Source organism: Carcharodon carcharias, chromosome 22 (assembly GCF_017639515.1).
Source record: "Carcharodon carcharias isolate sCarCar2 chromosome 22, sCarCar2.pri, whole genome shotgun sequence".
Classification (NCBI taxonomy): domain Eukaryota; kingdom Metazoa; phylum Chordata; class Chondrichthyes; order Lamniformes; family Lamnidae; genus Carcharodon; species Carcharodon carcharias.
The window spans coordinates 31,317,648-31,332,510 of NC_054488.1; the positions used below are offsets into that span (position 1 = coordinate 31,317,648).

Below are 14,863 nucleotides of genomic sequence, written 5' to 3' on the forward strand. Positions count from 1 at the left end.
ATAAACTGGATTGAGATAGTCAAATCACTTGTGGTGAGACCTTTATAGCTGGTAGACACATGGTAGATCCATATCATAGAAGTGCAATTTTACTGTACCATCCAAGATATAGATTGCCTGAAGAAATATTGTTACAAGACGTATTTATGATTTTGAGCACCAGCAGATCAGATATTAAAATAACTCCAGAGTAGGTATACCAGTCCCAGATTTGTCTTTTATCAGTTCAAATAAATGCTTCTTTATCCTTCTCTCTAATGTAAAATAAATCATTTTCTGGTCCAACCTTTTCCATGCTGTTTACCAGCTTCCATAAAATCACTTCTCAGTCACCTATTTTCTTTGCTGACAAGCCAAATTTTTCATGTTTTTCTCATCTTCAGACATTTGGAATCAGACTTCTGGACTCTGCTTCAAATAGGTGTGGGGTCCACCATGACGAATACACGTGATGGATTCCTTGTGTCAATTAATGCAACTTGGGAACTGTAACTGTACAGTGGTGGGACTGTTTCATTGATTTGTAAAAACTTTCATTTAATTTTTTTAAAAACCACATAATTGTACCTCTGGATTGTTCTACTAAAGCTTTGGTTTATAATACAACAGCACTGATACCTTTCTTGGGGTTTTGGGTAGACTTTTTTTTTTACAATAGTCTTAAGTTACATTCCCTAGAGGACTGAGCAGCAATAAAGCATGTTGCAAAAAGGATCAGAGATTTTGACATCTAGTGAATGATATGCCCCATTTCTTTTGTGAACTGGACTAAAGAGTGATAATGAAAAAGAGAATAAGAGAATCCATAGAGGTTCCTGTACTCCAGGTCCTTACTCAGCAACGCATGGCAGAAAAATACCTAGATGTCAGCTGAGAACAGGGACAGGTCCAGTTGCTATGGTTCCCAAAATCGGGACAATCTGCTGCTGGTCATTCTTCAAGTTAATACATGAAGAAAGATCAATGTCTTATCATACCCCAGTAAGAGTCAACATTGTCAGGAGAGAGTGTCAGAGAAAAAAAAAATCAGCGATGCCAAAAGAAATGGGAGATGGCTCTCATTCAACGCTCAAAATGCCTAAAAAATTTCAAACCCAATTGCAGGAAGTATGTGTAATGTTTGACAGATTGTGACTTTCCTTCACAGGCTGCAAGTTCCACAATACATTCCATTCCCTGCCACTCAAACAATCCTCATATCAAACCTGTCAAAATGGTTTCGCTCACTGAGCATGGCAATATTTTATCTGTTCATGGCAATATCAATCCTAGATGTGGCTATCAATCTAAATTCTTTCTGACTTCAATCTACCTGTGGTTAATTACACAGTCAGCGATTGTACTATGTAAGAAATGAACTGGCAGTTACATTATCAGCACTGTTCGATTGTTTTTTCGATCAGTTCCTTCAATTCCTGTATTTTCTGCCAACTTAGACTGGGCAGCAGCTTCTGAAAATAATGAAATGTCTTCAGATTTTAATTAAGCTTAGTTTAAATATTTCTACAGTAAAGGACTGGAATACCCAAGGAGGATATCTTGGTGTTTTAAATCTTCCATAATCGGAGCCAATGTTCTTGCTAAGCTACATGCCTATATTTAAACTAAGCTTAATTAAAATCTGAAGACATTTCATTATTTTCAGAAGCTGCTGCCCAGTCTAAGTTGGCAGACAATACAGGAATTGAAGGAACTGATCGAAAATACAATCGAACAGTGCTGATAATGTAACTGCCAGTTCATTTCTTACATTGTACAATCGCTGACTGTGTAATTAACCACAGGTAGATTGAATTCAGAAAGAATTTAGACTGATAGCCACATCTAGGATTCTGTGCAGCAGCCTGGAAGGTTCACTGGAAGCCTTGTTCCGGGTTAAGTAATGCAAGGGCACAACTGCACAAAAAAAGACTTATAAGGTACGGGGCATTGAAAGAATGCACTGCTTGCAAATATTAATCACAATATTAACTAACCTTTCTCTTTTTTGGCAGTCTTTCTCACATTGAACAACTTTTCCTTCAATTCCACTCCCATCCTCCAAGTAAAAGATGTTGCTAGGGATACGCCCATGGGTTCTGTGGAATACGTGGAACATTCTTTGTTCCATTTCTACTCGGAGGTCCTTCCTCACCTCTTTTTCTGATACACTGATGACTGCATTGGAGCGGTTTCCCGCTCTCACCCCGAACTGGAAAATTTCAATAATTTTGCTTCCAATTTCTCCCCTTCTTTTGCCTTAATCTCCAACTTTCCCCTTCCCTTCCTCAACTTCTCTGTTTCTATTTGTGGGGCTAGGCTATCAGCCCACCTTCGCTATAAGCCCACAGACACCCACTGCAATCTTGATGACACTTCCTTACATCCCACTTCCTATAAGGACTCTATTCCATTCTCCCATGTTTCTGCGACTCTGTTGCATTTGTTTGCATTCCATACAAGCACTCCTGATGTGTATTCCTTTTATCTCAACTGAAGAATAACACCCCCCTCCCACCACCCCACTCCCAATGTGGTTGGCAGGGTCCTCAACTGTGCCCATTCCACTTCACACACATCTGCTCTCACCCCTTCCCCTCCCTCCCAGAACAATAGGGTTCCCCATGTCCTTGCCTTCTGCCCAATCAGTCTCTGAATCATCTTCTGCCATTTCCATTACCTCCAGCGTGATGGCACTACAAAGAGTATTTGCCCCTCCCCTCCTCTTTTTACATCCTGAAGGGGCTGCTACCTCCACAATACCTTGGTCCACTCATCAGTCAGCCCCAACATCCTCTCCAATTCCTTTGGCACCCTTCCATGCAAGTGCAGGGGATGCAACACCCACCCTTTTACCTCCACTCTTCTCATTGTTCAAGGACCCAAACATTCCTTCCAAGTGAAGCAGCGATTTACTTGTACTTCTTTCAATTTAGTATTTGTATTTGTTTGCTGATGATATGATCGCCTCTATATTAGGGAGACTGAATGCAGGCTGGGAGGCCACACTGCGGAACACCTCTGAACAGTCGGCAAACGTGACCCCCAGCATCCAGTCACCTGTCATTTTAATTCTCCACCTTGCTCCCACTCTGACCTCTGTTCTTGGCTCCCCTTGCAGTGCTCCAATGAACCTCAACACAAGCTCGAGGAACAGAACCTTGCCTTTCAACTGTGCACTTTACAGCCTTCTGGACTCTGTACTGAGTTCAACAATTTTACATTGTATCCCCTGCACTCGTTTTTTTCCATTTTTCTTTGCAGGCTTTTCTTTCCTCTCTTGTTTCTTTCTTATTTCCTTTTGCTGAAATCTATTCAGGATCCTGCCATTCACACCACCTCTGGACAGATCTTTTGTTTCCTTAATTGACCCTTTGGCTTTGCACGATTAAACGTTTTGCCATTTAATCTTGCCTGCCCTTGAGCCTATCACAGACCTTCACTTTCTACCTTTTTCCCACCCCTCCCCTTCCACCTGCGCAAAACATATTACATTTCGAACTCTTCCCAGTTTCTGATGAGGAAAATCATAAAACTGAAAATTTAACTCTGTTGCTCTCTCCACAGATGCTGCCAGATATTTCCAAAATTTTCTATTTTCAGTTTTCTTTTTGGTATTGAGTCATGCATTGTGTGTTGCCAGAATATTCTTTTTACCTCAGATATGCTGTTCTTTATTTTAGAAAGGGCTACTTTTTGTAGCCTTCAGAAGCTAGTCAAATGCACTTCTGATAAAAAGGAATTAATGGGATGGAGTCAGCAGCAAACAAGGGCACTCACTGCTGAGTATGAAGTTAAGACTCACTGAGAGATCTAGAGATCTCTGATGAGAATGTCAGCTTTCTTGCTGTGCAGTGGTACAGCAACAGACTGCAGCATTCTTTACTGGGTACTCACAACATGGAGCTGCAGTGATGTCATGAGGCTGTCCACACAGCCAATCATTTAAAGACCACCACCCCACCACCTCCAAAACAGGAAACAAATGCACTAAGATAAAACCACTTTAAAAAATTACGTAGAGCATATTATGACTGGGTCACACATGTGGTATGAAGGTAGAAGCTAAAACATTTCAAAAATAATGTTTTAAAAGTAAATATTTTAAAATTTATCTTAAAATAGTCATTTAACAGCACTCTGTGATTATATAATTATTTTTCAGGGCCTGTTCTGTTCTTAATCAATTTTTGCTATTCAGATGACTGTTAAAAACCCAGTTGCACTGACTGAACAAGGTGCACCTTTCTAAAGTGTTTCTAACACCAATATTGGAGTGGAAAAGTTGCAATTCTTGCTGATTTCAGTGATTGCCAGCTTGGCCGGGGCAAGGTGGGGGCGTGGGTTCCACAGTGCAGCCCGAGTGGCAGACTGCAATTCAGGACTTTCATGTTAAGCCGTGCAAGCCCGATATGGTTGCAGTCAGTTTTAGAGGGGTAACGAAGATCACCCTACTAGTTCACCATCAAAACCACCTTCTCCCCGAACCCAATAGACAAAATCCAGCCCTACAAATTTGCTATTAACTGTTTTTTGCAAAAACAAATCCCAGGGCGTATGCATTGCTGGAATAAGGCTAGAATTATATCGCCCATCTTTTGCTGTCCTTCAGGAGGTGGTGGTGAAAATTGACGGAATGACAATGCTTTTTTTCCATTTCATCATCCCATTCTATTTTGCAACAGAATTGAGGCTCACAATACAATTATGTGTAATTCAGAACATGAGATTGTAAAAAGACAAACAGAATTGCTTGCGCTGTCTGGAATGCTGTGACTTTTGCTCAATGCTGCAGGGAAGTTCATAAATTGACCTGTGTGGCAAAAAATAACCTGCAGCAAGCGATTCTTAAATCACAGGCCACAGTAACAAATAAAAGTTTGCAAACTTTGGTTCTTTAGCAGCTGCAGCAACCAAGTTCAAACTCGCTGACATTAATAAGCTTACATGGAAGCAGGATTTGATTTAGAGTTTGAAGTCTCTCCTGCAATACATAATGGCCCAAGCATTCACTACAGGCTGTTGTCTTCTGTCCCAGGGTCTACTCCCTGAGGTGTTTAACAACACACTCACACTTTCTAAATGGTTTTGCTGTCAAGAGGGATTTATTCAATTATTTTTGCTGTCACCTGCAAAATAGTATTTCAACTGTATGCCGTACTGCACCCTAGTCACTTTATATGCTTCAGTACAGCATAGTGCAGGTTAAATCTATGACATTACTAGTTCTGCAGGCAAAAATATATTGCAAGGCTGGCTGCCATTGCTATAAAGTTGTAGAATTCATTTATCAGTCCTACTACAAACTTTGCTCTTTAGCAGCAACCATCGTGTACACATTCAACCACACACATTCCAAACTATATTATTATCTGAGAAGGTGAACGCATTACTAGTTTTAGGCCCTGGAAGGTTCCGCAAACCACTAGAATAGTTTCACAGAATCTTAGAAATTTACAGCACAGAAACTTGTTCAGCGCCTTAATCAGGTTAGATATCAACTAAACTTGAAGAGAGTGTATAGGTTTATAGGAATGCTAAAAGATAGCGTGAATTTCATGGTACTTGCTGGTGGGCTTGAAGACCTGGTGAGTTTGTCTAATTTAGTGCATAGTCTGCCCGGCCTATCCATCAGCCCCTGACCTGTGTCCCATTTTACAACGGGCTGCCCACATGCCCTTGGGCATTCTGAGGCCCTTAAGTGGCCAATTAACAGCCACATAAGTGCCTCATCCTGCTCCCACTGCTAATTTATTCATGGCAAGGCGAGGGCACACCAAGTAAGTAGCCCGAAGCTTTAGTGCGTGGGCTATTATCAGGCAAGGGGTAGGTATCTCCTTTTGGGGTCCTTTGTGCCCATTGGTGCCAGCCCCCACCACCCACCCAAATCATATCCCCCACCATTAAGCCACCCCTGATTGGCCTCTTGAGCCTGGCCCCTGAACCCCGCACCACTCCCTTCACTGTGGCCTGTCAGCCAGGGCCCACTGATACCCTTCAGTCTGGTCATCCTTCTTCAGGTTCTGGCTGTAATCTGAGTGGCCACACTGCTGGGGCTACAGAGTTGCTGGGGCTGCAGAGCTGCTGGGGCTGCAGAGCTGCTGGGATTGCAGAGCTGCTGGAATTGCAGAGCTGCTGGGGCTGCAGAGCTGCTGGGGCTGCAGAGCTGCTGGGGCTGCAGAGCTGCTGGGGCTACAGAGCTGCTGGAATTGCAGAGCTGCTGGGGCTACAGAGCTGCTGGGGCTACAGAGCTGCTGGAATTGCAGAGCTGCTGGGGCTACAGAGCTGCTGGGGCTGCAGAGCTGCTGGAATTGCAGAGCTGCTGGGGCTGCAGAGCTGCTGCGATTGCAGAGCTGCTGGGGCTACAGAGCTGCTGGGGCTACAGAGCTGCTGGGGCTGCAGAGCTGCTGGGGCTACAGAGCTGCTGGAATTGCAGAGCTGCTGGGGCTGCAGAGCTGCTGGGGCTGCAGAGCTACTGGGGCTGCAGAGCTGCTGGAATTGCAGAGCTGCTGGGGCTGCAGAGCTGCTGGGGCTGCAGAGCTGCTGGGATTGCAGAGCTGCTGGGGCTGCAGAGCTGCTGGGGCTGCAGAGCTGCTGGGGCTGCAGAGCTGCTGGGATTACAGTGCTGCTGGGATTACAGTGCTGCTGGGGCTGCAGAGCTGCTGGGATTGCAGAGCTGCTGGGATTGCAGAGCTGCTGGCCATCCGAAAGGCTGGCAGCTTTCTAAGGTACGACTGCTTCCCCAGATGGGGGTGGAAGTCTCACCCTTGGCCAGTTAGCACCCTGCCGAATGTTAAATGGCTGCAGGACAGCTGGATATTCTTCGGCTGGTAGATTTCCTGCCATCCAAAGAATCCTGTCCAGAATATAAATAAAGAAAAAGAGGACAGGGAAAACAAGGAGTATGAGGAAGAAATCTCCAAAAATTGTTGAAAAGAGTGAAATATTGCACAAATACATCAACAACAATAGTGTTCATTGTGAGGACTCCTGAGAAAAGAAGATAACCAGTTTGTCAAGGGTGAAAGGAAATGGTGGGATTACTTAATAAGGACTTTCTTCAATAATTACAAAACAGAAAGATACTAGGTCGTAGATAAATCCTGAATTTGTTAAAAACAAGAGGAGATATATTTTAAATAATAGGAAAACATCAGAGAAGCTTGTTAGGCTAAACAGGACAAAGTGCCAAGCTCTGGTAGGACACATCCGCGCATTCTGAGGGGAATGGGGAACAAAATAGCAAAGCCCAAGAAATATATATTATATTTCAGGGCACTGCTGAGATTAGCCTGGAACATTTAGTTCCCAATCATGCTCAAATTGGAACCATATCTCTGTAATGGTTTCTGCATCATAACTTGTTCTTCAAAATTACTGGTTGTGCAATGTGCATTTGAACACAGAACTCTTATCTGGGTAACCATCCCCATCTTGCCCATACGTCCTGCTGGTCTTTATCCCACCCTTGGGATGTTAACTTTATTCAAACAAGGGTTTATGGGGGGCACACAGGAAAGTGGAGTTGAGACCACAATCAGATCAGCCATGATCCTATCGAATGGCACAGCAGGACCGAGAGGCTGAATGACCTACTCCTGCTCCTAAATCTTGTGTTTGTTCTTTTTCGACTTACAGTGATGCTTTATCACAGGCCTCGTCTGTTTCATCAAAGCTTTCTAACATGTAGACGGCTGATATCCACACAGGTGAAAGCTAAGTAAACTGCTAACAGATTTGCAGATGATTCAAAGCCATAAAAGCTGCTTTTAAGCTTCGCATAGGAATCATTACATAAGGATGCATAGTTAAATCACTGCATGATCTTGAATATTAATTCTACACCCACTGAAAATTCCCTAATTCCCATAGCCTCAGTGTATTGTGCCCAATTCTACAGAGATGATAGAGGAGATTTACCAGAATGGTACCAGGGATGAGGGCATTAGTTAAGTGGAGAAACTAAAGAAGCTGCAATTGTTCTCCTTGGCACAAAGAAGGTTAAGGGGAGATTCATGGAGGTGTTGAAAATTATGAGGTGTTTTGAAAGAGTAAACAGGGGAAAACTCTTTCAACCAGCAGGCAGATCACTCATTAGAAGGTACAGATTTAAGCAACTTCTAATGATCTGCATTTCATTGCCTGACTCTCCACTGTTGGTGTCATACCTAGCACAAACCACAATGGTTGTGGCTGTTGAAGATCAATCAACTCAGCCCTGGGACATTGCTGCAGAAGTTTCTCAGGCTAGTGTCCTCGGCCCAAGCATCTTCAGCTGCTTCATCAATGACCATCATAAGGTCAGAAGTGGGGATGTTCGCTGATGATTGCACAATGTTCAGCGCCATTCGCGTTTCCTCAGATATTGAAGCAGTCCATGTCCAAAAACAGCAAAACCTGGTCAATATTCAGGCTTTGGCTGATAAGTGGCAAATTACATTTGCACCATACAAGTGCCAGGCAATGACCATCTCCAACAAGACAGAATCTAACCATTTCCTCTTGACATTTAATGGCATTACCATTGCTGAATCTTCACTATCAACATCCTAGGGGTTACAATTGACCAAAAACTGAAATGGACCAGTCATATAAACACTGGGCTGGAAGAGCAGGTCAGAGGCTGGGATTGCTGCAGAGTAACTCACCTCCTGGCTCCCCAAAGACTGTCCACCATCTACAAGGCACCAGTCAGGAGTGTGATGGAATACTCTCCACTTGTCTGGATGAGTGCAGCTCCAACAACACTAAAGAAGCTCGACACCATCCAGGACAAAGCAGCTCCAACAACAGCACCTTTCAAAACTGGCACCTCCAACACCTAGAGGAGCAGGTGTATGGGAACACCACCACCTGCAAGTTCCCCTGCAAGCCACACACCATCCTGACTTGGAACTATATCACCATTCCTTCACCATTGCTAGGTGAATATCCTGGAACTTGCTTCCTAACAGCACTGTGGGTGTATGTACACCACATGGACTGCAGCCGTTCAAGGCGGCAGCTCACTTCCTCAAGAGCAATTAGGGATGGCAATAAATGCTGGTCTAGTTAGTGATGCCCACATCCCACGAAGGAAAAAATAAAACAAAAAAGTTGTTTGAAACAGATTCAATAGTAACTTTCAAAAGGAAAATAGAGATAGGCTTAAAAAGGAAATAACTTGTAGGACTATGAGAAACGAACAGGGATGTGGGACTAAATTGGACAGCTCTTTCAAAGATACCGTGGGATGAATGGCCTCCTTCTGTTCTGTAAGAGTCTATGTTCTTCCTCAATGCTTTAGGGGAAATTAAAGTGGTTTAGGAAGGTGCAAAATGATGTGCCTTAGATGAGTTTGATGAGAAGGAGGGATCTCAAACTGGAATCCTAACATTTCATTGAACATAATAAAACCAGAAAATGCTGGACATACTCAATAGGTCAGATAGCATCTGTGAAGGGGAACAGAGTTAATGTTTCAGGTTTTCATCAGGACGTCAGAACGTTCTATGAAAGGTCATCACAACCTGAAACACTGGGCAGAATTTTGCCCTTGATGGGCGGGCAGGCCCCACCGGCTCGGCTGCAGGTGGGCAGCCTATCACCGCCGCTGCCATTTTGAGTGGGTGGGCCACCTGACGGGAAGCGCTATGCACTTCCTGCGTGGGGGGTGGGGGGGATTCCCTATCTGTCAAAGTGTGCTCTTCCGCGCATGCGCACGAAAGAGTGCACTGCTCCCTGAGACTAAATGCTGCCTCCAGGAGAGCGCTGAAAGTTTTATAAACTTAAAAAATAGAAAAAAAATTAACATGTCCCCCTCATGTGACAATGTCACACGAGATGGGACATGTTAATAAATATCACAAAGTTTATTAAGGTTTTTTAAAACAGACATGAAACCTCATCCCGCCAGCGGATGAGGTTTCATGTCTTTTCAGAAGCCCGCTGGGGCTCCTGGCCTGCCTGCCAGTCTTAAGGTTGGATGGGCAGGGCCTTTAATTGCCTTAATGATCCTGACAATGGCCTCAATTGGCCATTGATAGGTCAGCGGGTGAGCAGTTGAATTCGCTGTCTGCCCGCTTTCCTGAATATTTAAATGGGGCGGGATGACGTTGGGAGTTCCCCCGACATCATCCTACGTTGGTGAGCAGGCCCCGCCCCCAACACATCGACGGAAAAATTCTGGCTATTAACTCTGTTTCTTTCCACAGATACTATCAGACCTGCTGAGTACTCTTAGCATTTCCTGTTTTTATTTCAGATTTCTAGCATCTGCCATATTTTGCTTTTGCATTTTTTTTTGAAAACATAGCTGTAATCTTGTTGCCAATTCAGAGCTGCCTCAGACACACTGAAAAACCTTCAGAAAAATTTAGATTGTAAGTTAATGGAACCCAATATTTTGTTAATCTATGTTGCAATAACTTTTCCCTTTCCCAGATGTCAAACCTTAACCAATAACTTTATGGCACAGCCTTGGGATAGACTATAGCCACCATCTCATGAGTTACTGGAATGCACATTGTGTGGCTTCAAGGTGTACTTGTGAAACATCAGAACAGGTGTCTTGCCACAAAAGAAATAAACATCCTACAATCCATCCAAATGCTGGCAAGAAGCACTATGTTGTCCAAGTAAAGAAGTGGCTAAGGGTTCGACAGTTTATAAATGTACCGACGCAAGAGAGTACAAGTAGCTGTAGGAGTAGCTGTAGAAACACAGGATTGTATGTAGTATTCTCTTCACAAAGTTGGTTGGAATTAAAAATTTGTATCTGTAATCATTAAGCAATGACCAAGTATAGTCCTGTATCCCAAGAGATTCGGGTAGATATTGATTGCTTTTATTTTTTGGCAGACTGGGAGGAATCCAACTTATCTTCAAATATTCAAAAGTAGGTTGAACTGACTTTGTTTCAGACAATAGCATAGCACTTATGTCATTCTCATGCAAGTTGTAAGAGGCATGCTTAATAGAACTTTCAATGTTGAATATTTTAAATCATGTCTGCTCTAAATCATTAAGCACCAACTTGAAAAGTAACTGCTAGGAAACCCAAATGTCTTTTCTTGATATCAATACTTATAGCTTCATTAGACTTTTCACATTTTCTTTTAATGGGGAAGGGGGAGGGGCGTGTGAATTGGTCATGCACAAAAAACACATTGTTAGGTATAATCACAGAGATAAAAACAAAAAACTGCGGATGCTGGAAATCCAAAACAAAAACAGAATTACCTGGAAAAACTCAGCAGGTCTGGCAGCATCGGCGGACAAGAAAAGAGTTGACGTTTCGAGTCCTCATGACCCTTCCACAGAACTTCGACAGTTCTGTCGAAGGGTCATGAGGACTCGAAACGTCAACTCTTTTCTTCTCCGCCGATGCTGCCAGACCTGCTGAGTTTTTCCAGGTAATTCTGTTTTTGTTTTGTTGGTATAATGTCAGTTTCCTGGATGTCAAATACACATTCTCTCCCTGTCTATATCTATTTGTAGAACTACTGGTTGAAGTGAGATACAAGCCTGCAATGTAGTTGAACTGTTAAAACAATATATAGTATGAACAATAACCTTGAATTGTTTATGAGTGTCATCTAAACCCCAAGAGTGTGCAACAGCCCTTCGCCTACTTATATCTGTTACTTTATACTGAAAATACTCAATACAACTTGATGGTTGATGTAAATCTAAGCTATGAAATGACTTCAGGCATAACTTAATGAGCTCGGTTTGTAAGCAATGCAGACCTAATTCACTGGTGGTTTCTTTTTCCATAACCAGAAATTGTGTATTTTTTCCCATATCACAAGTCTGATGAGTTTGAAGTGTTTTTAAAAATTTATCAAGATTTATTTATGCCTTTATTCTGCAGGGACTTCCAAACACTGCTCTCTCTCTTCTCTCTGAGGTATAAAGCTGCTGATGCAGTTATGTGGTCTTTGAGTTAGCCAGTGTGTACATTACGGAATACTGGGTGGTAGAAAATACCAATGGACGTTTTAATTAAACAAATTCTAACAATAAATGTCAGAAATGGACGCTGGAGCAAGGTAACAATTAATGATTAACCTCGGCACATAATATTAAGCTGAGGGAGATACATTTTGAAAGCTATGATCACTGTGTATACATCCATGCAGTATAATGTCGGCAAAGTGCTTGGATCAGAAATAATGTGCTGCATGGAAAGAGTTGACAACTCACTCCAAGTTTGGTATACATAATGTACGTTAGGCTATCTTTGTGCTTAATAGTAGTTACAGGTCTGTAAAGTTTAGTAGATATGGGAAGGCTACCATCACACTATTCTGATCTTGGTGTCAAGTGGGAAATATAACACCAAGTGTATCTGATGATCTGAATCACATCAAATCATGTGATAGGGATTTTGCAAATACAAAATCAGAAAACAACAATATAACATCAACAACAATAACAAATAAGTAACCTGTTAGGTAACTTAGATGAAATGCTACCAGCTTAGTCTGGACTTGTGATACATCTATTTTTCTTCTTTTTATGATAAACAACTTCAGAAGCTCCAAGTTTCCTAATTTAAATTGAACTCTACTGACCTGTGAATGGGTCTCGTTTCTCATCAGGTAGCACATTTTGTTCAGGATGCAGTGCTGCAGCTGATCCCAGCTCAAAGATCGATCTTCCCTTACCAAAAATGGTGGACCAAACCTAAGATGATCAACATAACACATTATACAGTTAAAATGTTAGTTGACTGATATATATTGATTGGGCTGTAGAGTCGCATCAAGCTATAAATGCATTAAATGGTTTTTAACTCTGTTAAAACAACAATATCACCACAGTGGGTTTTGCTGTAAGAGATTTTTATTCCCATAGTGAAACCCAATTGAATTAGGTGTTGGTAAATTTGTCCATGGTGGTGATAATCCACGTCCCAGTAAGTTCTTCAGTTAGAATGAGTTGAACGGAGTATTTTTTCTATTGAATACCAATGCATAAACCACCAAGCTATTTTTACAGTTTGTAAGTTTTGTGAAGGCATTGTTAATTAAAAGAAGCATCAAAATCTCTGTACAAATCACTCAAAGCCATCACTGATAATAAATGCAATTTACTGCAGTGTATGCAGCATATATGTCAATGCAATGATTAATCAATAATTTGAATTGTGTGACTTTTGTTAGAACTGAGCATGTTTTATTGATAAAGGAAAATGCCTTGAGTTAATTTTATGCTTCACTACAGGTCTTTAAATCATAAATTGCAGCTTTGGATCTCAAAAAGGTGTTCAAAACAAAAACCCCATGACTGAGTGGATTAAATTCTGGCCTTTTATTTCTGGGTCCATATGTTGCCCCTTGAATGCAGTAAAGCATCCCAAGGTACCTTACAGAAGAGATCAAGACACAAAGCAGCAATAGAAAAGTAAGCAGAGGTGACCTAAAATTCGATCACAGAAATAGATTTGGGGAGGTTTTAAAAGGCAGAGTGAGCAGTTATAAGGTGGAAAGGTTGAGAGATGAAATTCCAGAGAGTAGGCTGAGGTATTTGAAAACTCTGCTATTGATGATGGAGTGAATGGAGGCTGAGGAACAAGTTGCAAAGGATGAAGTGTGAAAAAATTAAAGAGGGTGTTGAAAACAAAATGGGTAATTGTGCAGCAATAACTGGGGTGAGTAAGGATGCGTTCAAGGTATTCTTGGTGTTGGATCAGCTGTGAGATTTGAAGCTCAGCTCAAGAATGAATTTTGGTTGTGAACAGTCTGGCTCAGCCTAAGCATGAAGCTATAAAGTGGACAGTATAAAGGACAAATTTGAATAGCTTTAATCTTGCTGATGTTCAGTTGGAATAAGCTTTGGCACATTCACAAATTGATGTCAAGCAAACAACTTGACAGATGAAACTGGTCACGGAGTTATGGGGCACAATTTTGTCATTGGTGGGCATGAGGGTGCCACTGGCTCGGCAGCAGGCAGACAGCTGACCCCTGCTGCCGTAACAGGGCATGCCACCATTTTGAGTGGGTGGGCCAATTAAGGCCCACCCAGCGGGCTGCCTGACAGGAAGCGCCATGTGCTTCCTGTGCTGGGGGGGAGGCAATCCCCATCTGTCAAAGTGTGCTTGTTCGCCCATGCGCACGAAAGAACACACAGCTCCCTAAGTCTCCCTAAGTGCTGTCTCAGGGAGATTAGTGACAGTGCACAAAACTTAAAAAATAGAAAAATAAAAATATTAACATGCCCCCCTCATGTGACAATGTTACACAAGATGGGACATGTTAAAAAGGACATAAACTTTATTAGACTTTTTAAAAACAGACATGAAACCTCATCTCGCCAGTGGATGAGGTTTCATGCTTTATCAGAAGCGCGCTGGGACTCCTGGCCTGCCTGCCAGCCTTAAGCTTGGCCGGGCAGGGCCTTTAATTATCTTAACTAGCCTGTCAATGGCCTCAATTGGCCATTTACAGGTCGGCGGGCAGACAGCTGATTTCACTGTCCACCCGCCATCCTAAAAATTTAAAGGGACCAGGATAATGTCGGGGGTTCCTCCCAACGTCATCCCGCGTCAGTTTCCTGTTGGCGAGTGGGCCCCGCCCCCAAATCGCCAAGGGGAAAATTCTGGCCATGGATGGTGTCAGTGAAAAGGTAGATGTGGGTGTTCTCAGATTATAGATTAAAAACAGACTCCATACATTGGTTAATTGTTATTCTGTTAGTTGTGCATTTGTTAATTCAAAACATTATTTGTAAACCTTATTTTACAGTTGGTTCCATTATTTGTATAACTTATTTTACAGTTGGTGCTAAGGTACTTCGAGTTTCCAGAATAGATTGCTGCATGGCCATTAGATCACCTGAGAATCAGTGCTAAATATCACTATAGAACATTGTGACATTGCGTGACAGTGACAGTGCT

General features: G+C 42.4%; 1 protein-coding gene across 3 annotated transcripts in view; it reads right to left on the reverse strand.

The window, feature by feature from the left end:
- usp43a (ubiquitin specific peptidase 43a) overlaps positions 1–14,863 on the reverse strand; it is a 603,671-nt gene that overhangs the window by 69,092 nt on the left and 519,716 nt on the right. For all 3 annotated transcript variants that reach the window (XM_041217140.1, XM_041217139.1, XM_041217138.1), the window contains one exon: positions 12,537–12,648. In XM_041217140.1, the coding sequence (XP_041073074.1) occupies positions 12,537–12,648 (112 nt within the window). The remainder of the gene's footprint in view (positions 1–12,536; positions 12,649–14,863) is intronic.